General features: G+C 37.5%; 1 protein-coding gene across 4 annotated transcripts; it reads right to left on the bottom strand.

Moving 5' to 3' along the window:
- Positions 1–1,721: 1,721 nt before the first annotated feature.
- Positions 1,722–6,083, bottom strand: LOC140879011 (zinc finger CCCH domain-containing protein 53-like). Of its 4 annotated transcripts, none has more exons than XM_073282648.1 (9): positions 4,827–6,083; positions 4,254–4,436; positions 3,988–4,167; positions 3,810–3,901; positions 3,464–3,727; positions 3,194–3,335; positions 2,838–3,041; positions 2,680–2,743; positions 1,722–2,119 (listed from the first exon to the last, which is right to left on the bottom strand). In XM_073282648.1, the coding sequence occupies exons 1-8, from the start codon at positions 5,786–5,788 to the stop codon at positions 2,734–2,736; spliced, it is 2,037 nt and encodes a 678-aa protein (XP_073138749.1). In that variant the 5' UTR covers positions 5,789–6,083; the 3' UTR covers positions 1,722–2,119; positions 2,680–2,733. The 4 variants fall into 4 exon arrangements, with proteins under 4 accessions (XP_073138749.1, XP_073138744.1, XP_073138761.1 ...); XM_073282643.1 differs by having other exon boundaries at positions 1,723–2,123; XM_073282660.1 differs by having other exon boundaries at positions 1,723–2,119; positions 2,680–2,740.
- Between the last annotated feature and the right edge of the window lie 1,164 nt (positions 6,084–7,247).

The raw sequence follows: 7,247 nt of genomic DNA, 5'->3' as shown, positions 1-7,247 counted from the left end.
TTTTATATTTTTCATCTTATTGTTTTGAATTAATATAAATTAACACAGTTTTAAAATATAATCTATTATTGTCTTTAACTCTAAAAACTATTAGTCATTAAAAAATCGATTATTGTATCGAACTGGTAGTATGAATAACTAGTTTAGTACCTTAAAAAAAAGAAAAAAAAAACTAGTTTAGGGAGATTGTCTGCAAATTACGTACGACCTAAAATATGTGAGTTGGCTAAATAATTTTTGGACGTGGAAAAAATTCGAGTCGGCCAACCCCACCCCGTCTATCGGTGATTCCATCTCATTAAAATTAATTGACTAACGATTACATCAAGATCCAAATCCAAATCTGTGTTTGAATTAAATTGTCCCCAATTCCGATACTCGAAAAAAAAATCAGAAAACCCTAAATCTGAAAGTGAAAGGAGTGCATATTCGGAACCTAAAGACCAATAGAAATGGGGTGTCAGCACCCCATGTGAGTGTGGCCCTTCCTTCTTTAAAGAAACCACAAAATCAGACAAAAGAGTCCCTTAAAGTAACCTTTAATGATACCATCAAACAATACCCTTGTCTATTTTTTTAAATTATTTATTTATTTTTTTGCATTTTTCTTTTTCCATTTGAGTTAATAACTTTTCTCTACTTTCTCCCTATGATGCAATAACATATCAAAAGAATTCAAGCACGCACACATGGCCTAATGTATTTTAAAGCACATCATTTATCTTTTCTATAAATAAAAATAAAACGATAAATGATGATAGAAATATACATTCAAAAATCAGAAAAACAAAAAAACAAAAAAAAAACAGGAACCTTCTCTCGACGATTTTTCGATTAATCATGAACTCATCGAAACCGTTGGTTTTAGAATCATGATCAGGCACAAGCTAAAAATGATGATTCAAAGAGCTGATGATATAATAAAAAGCTACACAGCATGAGGGGCAATGAGGAACTAAAAAAGAGTGACAGGAAATCTTGCTTTTAGGCAGGCTCCACTTGCCGTATCAAAATATATGCCCCCTTTGGAGTAGTGAATCAGCCTAGTTGTCGCACTTGGGTTTCAACCCTTTTAACCCAACAGGGATTCACCTAATGCACACTTACATTTCCTTAAGCATGCCCGTCATAACTCCTCTTTCTTCTTTTATTCAAAAGCATTGCATTCTTGGTTATCAAAAAGTTACTTCTTACTTCGGAAAATTTATTGACAATTAAACACGTGATGTATGGGCATCTAAGATTTGAGTTATAGGTTTGGTTGTGATGTAATATCATGTCCCACATCGACTCCATAAACGATTCATGAACACTAATAAGCTTTGGAATTCTTCCATCTGGTCTAGTATTTTAGATCTGAGTTTCCATCTTGAACTTCTATATCCAGTATTCGTCTTTCATATCATAGATTGATTCAGGCGCATCAACCAAATGGTTGCTTGTTGTTAAAACCATGGCTGGCTATAAAAGCATCTCCTCGAGTGATGGGCGCTGTAGCGTCCCTCACCGCGTCCATAAATAATGGCAAAGTGCTGCTCGAACTCATGGCCTCACATTCAATTTTGACAACTTTGAACTCGACATAGTAAGAAAATTACAAACAAATGCAGTCAAGATGGTGTTGGGAACACGTAAGGGACGCTTGCTAGTCTTATTTGCACTGGATTTTTTACAGCCAAACTCCATTTTATTTCTCCCTTCCAGAGAGTGTAGTTAACTCAGGTGCAACCAAAATGAGGCAAAGGTAAAAACATATATAATAGAGAGGGTAAAAAAGAAGTAGATGAAGGTAAAATTTCCATTCTATGATGGTAAGAGTTGTACTCACTAGTTTGATTGTTATATGCCAGAGTTGTATGTGGTCCACATCACACACTACTACAGAGGAAGGGTACAAATAAATTAACAAAGACATACCCCACTCTCATAAATCAGTTCATCTGTCTTTTACTCCTGCATTATATATTGATGTTAAGTAGTATGGTATTGCATAATGTGATGATGACAATAATCCCTGAGGAAATCTTCCTCAAAGATCTTTTTTTTCTTCTGTTGAGGCTATGGTTTTTGGCTGTACAGCTAGAGGACATTTTTTACTTCCTTGTATATGCTACTCAAACTTTCTGCATCAATAAATATGAAAAGGCAAATATCAAGAAACAAGAATCTGTACAAGAAGTAATCTTCAGCCAATTTATATTGTACAGCATAAAGGTCCCAAGAAATATATGATAGATAAACAGTAGGGGCGAATCAGGGAAAATGGGCGAGGAGCAGGGATGAGTCGGGCAGAGAAGGGGCGGTCTGATGTGATAAGGGATTGAGATTAGAACTTTTAAACAAATACACACAAAATTTCAAATTAAATTCATGATTGGGGAGTGACTGTCGCCGCTCTTTTCCTGCACTATCCGTCCATGGTAATATGCATCTGAAGCATTGATATTGTGATATCCTATGCTAAGAACATATCACTGTGTTCAAAGTTAGCACAAATTTTTGTAACATTGTGCAACATCTCTTTGAAGCTATATATGAATGTACTCTACATGACTGATTTATTGATTGGTTATCCATCCCATGTCTTGTAATAAGGTATGTGGTAACATTTATCCACTGTATCAGATGTAGGCCAAGTTTAGAGCAGAAAAAAAATGTTCTTAAGATAAATGGTCTTACCAAGCTAAGGCGATCCTGCTTGCCAATGCCCTGATCAGCTCTAACACCTACATTTTAATGGCTTCTTGCCAAGCAGGGAAACAGGAGGGTTCAATCAGTTATTGGAAGTTAAATTCATTAAATGGTGGCAAAGAAAACGAGTTAAAGGCAGGAAATACCTTGGCATTTGAAAGTAACATGGCTTGAGAGAAGCCATGCTGAGGGGAGAACTGTTGGGGAGCACAGGGGGAATGTTAGAAGATGTATTCGTAACATGTATGTTGTCATCAGCTTCACTGAAAGCAGGGAAGAAAGCAGACTGGTTTTCAGCAGCGAATTTGGTAGGAGAAGAAAAAAGGTTATCCGGAAGAGAGTAGCCCAAGCTGTTTCGCAATAAACAAAACTTAGAACTAGAAAGTAAGTACAAAACAATCAAGATTACCTGCAGAAGTTTAATAGTTATGATGAATCAAAAAGACAGTTGGAGTATATCAATAGGATATAACCCCAATTCATCGAAATAAACTCATCATACCTTTCAGAGGGATCAGAATGATCGGATTTCTTATTCACGCGATCAACATTCTTGTTAGACAAAGATTCAGTCTCTTCCACCAAATTGAAATCATCATCTGTTACAGTACGAGATTTGGCTGTTTCTTGGCCGCTATTAAACTCTGCAAGAAAGAAAGATACAATGACCACCAATTATTCGTCAAATGAATAAAAAGTTGAGCTAAAGTCATTCATTTCTTACCATTTGCATATAGATGCATAATGTAAAGTATGGATTTACGAAGCTAACCTCCAGAAACATCCTGTTTACTGGCACTGGAAGGAACAATAAAATTATGATTTATCAGCATCTGAGACTGTCTGGGAGAGGAAACCGGGAGACCAGACGGCAGGCTTGGCACAAAACGGTGTCCATGCTGCTGATTTTTTAGGTCCATTAGCTGTAAATTCATCATTCTTCTTCCTTGGAGTTCTACAGCATGCTGCAATTCTGTCTCCTGCTCCAATTTTCTCCTAAGAAGAGTCTCCTGGGAATTTAGTAACATCCTTGGCCCTGCAGGGAAAAACAAAAGAAAATCATGTAAAATTTATTCTCACTTTTTCAGGATAATAAGAAACCATTAATTTGCACACACCAAATGGAACATCAAAGTGTTCTCTAGAGTCGAGCTCGGTTGGGCTCAAACAAGACGCATATTCCCCTATCTCCATGTGTTGATGTTTGTTCCTACAATGGTCAATAAACAGGTGAACCTCAATACTGGGACAACATTGGGAATCATTGCAATGAGAAGATTCAGTGAAAAAGAGTACTTGTCCGAAACTTTTCCTTTCTCTTTGTACGGTTTGACAAGCACACGAGAATCACAAACGAAATGAGGATTCCCTTTTGCCAAAATGAGCTTCACAGTCTCTGGGAAGACAAATGTAACGAACCCAAACATTCGCTTCTGCTGATAGGGAATCCTAACATCTTGCACTGGTCCAAACATACTTTAGATCAAGAAGATCAAAGCATCATTAAAACAGATCCTATTTAAGAATCAAAGTTTTAATCAAATGCAAAAGAAATCACCCACCTAAAGTAATTCGAAACATCCTCCTCCTTGAACGTACTATCAGCTGGAAATGTCAAGTAAATCTGTCGGGAGTTCGAACTTGAACCAGCACCCAGTCCCATCGGTGCATAATCATTCCTCTCAAGCCGGCACCTACTAAATTTGTGGAATTCATCTCCCATCATCAATGCAGCAGCAGCCGATCTATCAACATGCATGTTGAATATGAGAGATTATGTTAAACTAGTTCGAACCAAGCACCTCAAGGCCTTGTCCCAACAGTCACACTTCCACTACCAAACATAAGCCATTTGACAATACCATTTCAAATCTACGAGACAACAGAAAGTTCAAACAGATGTACTCGTAACAAGATCTCAAGGTAAGATAAAAACTAAAATATGCAGTAGAAATAGTATCAACACAACAACATACAATTACAAAACCAGGATATGTACAATGTAGCTAATAGCAGCTAACCAGAAGTATACAACGGAACACAGCAGCTTCTCAAGATCACAAGCAGATATGAATGAAGAAGCAACTAGTCAAGGTACATAAAGAGTAGAGAAAAGGGAAATCCAAGAATTTTACCTCTGGTTCTCATTCAGAAAGTTCATGCCCTTGTTGTAAGCAAAAGGGTAGTGACCTCCAGAAGCCATTAGAGCGAATTTCTGCTGCTGAAGAGCCTTCATTCTCAAAAACTCATCGAAACCTGAAACGTTCTGGCCTGGAGACCCTACTTCAATTGCTTCACCACCACCCATATCACTGTGCAAGAACTTGCAAGTACTACCATTCTTGCAAAACCCCCTCGCGAAGTACATGCAAGGCCTCCACCCAAATCCATTTCCACCACCTCCTTCCTCGAGATTTGCAAGAAATGAAGCATCGTTCACAGAGCAACTCCTCCTGTGAAATGGGTTAGAGTGAGGCGAAGGAATGCTGCTGACATCCTCACCAAATGGGTAAACCAGTGAATCACTCCTGCCGCTGGGACTCATTATCGGATCCACCAGAGGGTCATCAACAAACAAAAGCTGATCTTGAACTTGATTGTGCACCCCACCACCTCCACCACTCAGAATCTCATCATTAAAGTCGTTTCCTCCATAAAAATGCAAACTTGGCGAACCTGAACCATTAATAGCGCTGGTAGCACTAGCATTCGAGCCATTCACAACAGCAGCATAAGAAATAGGCCTCGGGCTGCTTCTTGGGAAAGACCCCGCCGGAGAAGAAGGATTGCTCAAGTGAAATCCATTGTTAGGCACCAAGATTCTTGGCGAAGTCTGGGGAAATGGGCAGTTCGACCCAACAGAAATCGACAGAGGGGCTGAAGGGTTCACACTGGGGCTACTCGAGGGAATCCCCAGAACAGCTTTGGCTTTGTTAATGTAAGTTAACAAGACCGCTTCAGAACCAAACGCCAATCTTATCATCTCCTTCTCACCTTGGTCTTGTATCAATATAACCCCCATGATTCTTGAAGCGTTCTCCGGATCCAAACTCTGAATCCTCGTCATCACAATCTTTGTAGCCTCAGATGCATCCATGGCGGCTTGTTTTCACTGCTACAACCGTGTCCTTTCACTGCCACAGTTGTAGAATCCAGCGGGAACTCCACTGAGTAAAAAAAGAAAAAAAGAAAAGGGCTTTTCTTGGACCTTTTGGCAGTGTATTTTTGCACCACCCCCTCTCCAGAGAAGGGAGAAATAGAAGGAAATAGTAGGGTTTTAAGCAGTTTGCGAAGGATTAAAGAAGCTTTTTTAGGGAGCGAGAAAAGAGGAGACAGAGAGGGATTGTTGGAGAGGGTGTGTTAAATTTGGGAAATTATTAGGAATGAGGGTGGCAAATATTAATCACATGTTGTAAAAGGTAACCAAGAGTTGGTGCTTATATTTGGCTAATCATTCATTCTACATATTAATTACATTCATTCTTTTTTTATTATTTTAAGCAATTTCTACTTTTTTCTTTTTAGATTAGATTTTTTTAAAGATGGATCCACCTTCTGCATTTAGGGGTGTAATAGGGTCGGGACCCGTCCGTAAACCCCTTACCCAAATCTCGTCCCAAAAAGAATCGGTAAACATTTTTTCTCCCAATCTCGTACTCGAAACATTTCGGGACCCGACTATTCAGGATCTCGAATGTTCGGGATCCCGTCGGGTAGGGAGAAAAAATCTCGAATTTTTTTCATATTCAAGATTTCGTTCAAAAAATAAAAAAATGTGATAATTTTATTAAATATACTATTTAGAAACTTATATTTATAAATAAAAATAAATATTCAACTTAAAACATATAATATTAAAATATTCTGGATAATGTTTCAAAGTTTTGTTAAGAGAAAAAATGTATCGGATAATTATTAATAAAATGTTCGGATACAATTACTAAATAAATTTTGTTAAATAGATTGTCAAATTAATCTCTTGAGTCTTGTTCTACATATTTGTTCTAATTAGATAATTATAAATGTGAATTAATTAAATTATTAATTTAATTTTTCTAAAAAATACACAAAAATAAAAAGGCATTTCGTGATTTTACAATTTGATCGCCTCAACAATAAAAATTATGCGAATTAAGTCCACAATTAAGTGTTATATGAGTTGAAACCTAATAATATTTAGCTTATTACATTAATAAAGTTATTAATAAAATATATTATTAAATTATTTCAAGACGGGTCGGGAATTCCGTCGAGAGAAGGTTTTATTCCCCCCCGCTCCTGATATTAATCGGGATGAAAAAAATCCCAAAAGTTCGGGTCTGAAAAACTTCGGGTTGGGATTTTTTCGGGACGTGAATGGGATGGGATTCGGAAAAGGTCGAGATTTCGGGAATTTTTGCCACCCCTATCTGCATTTCATTCGTAAGGATATTTTAATATTTGCTCTCACGAGGCATATAAGTTGGTGGACAAGTTGGTGGAGTAAGTGAGCATTTGATCAGTGATCAAGTGTTCGATTCTCTCTGCCAACATTTTTTTAAACTAACATGTCACAC

The sequence above is a fragment of the Henckelia pumila genome, chromosome 1 (assembly GCF_033568475.1).
Source record: "Henckelia pumila isolate YLH828 chromosome 1, ASM3356847v2, whole genome shotgun sequence".
NCBI lineage: Eukaryota > Viridiplantae > Streptophyta > Magnoliopsida > Lamiales > Gesneriaceae > Henckelia > Henckelia pumila.
The sequence above is the reverse complement of the archived record's forward strand: the minus strand, read 5'-3'. Positions and strand labels throughout refer to the sequence as shown.

What these genes read in the sequence shown, in the direction of transcription:
- LOC140879011 (XM_073282648.1), bottom strand. Translation starts at nt 5,788, where the DNA reads ATGGATGCATCTGAGGCTACAAAGATTGTGATGACGAGGATTCAGAGT. An exon ending in ACACTTTGATGTTCCATTTG is followed by an intron (nt 3,728 to 3,809) that starts GTGTGTGCAAAT and finishes TTTTCCCTGCAG; the next exon opens with GGCCAAGGATGTTACTAAAT. An exon ending in TAAACAGGATGTTTCTGGAG is followed by an intron (nt 3,336 to 3,463) that starts GTTAGCTTCGTA and finishes TCTTTCTTGCAG; the next exon opens with AGTTTAATAGCGGCCAAGAA.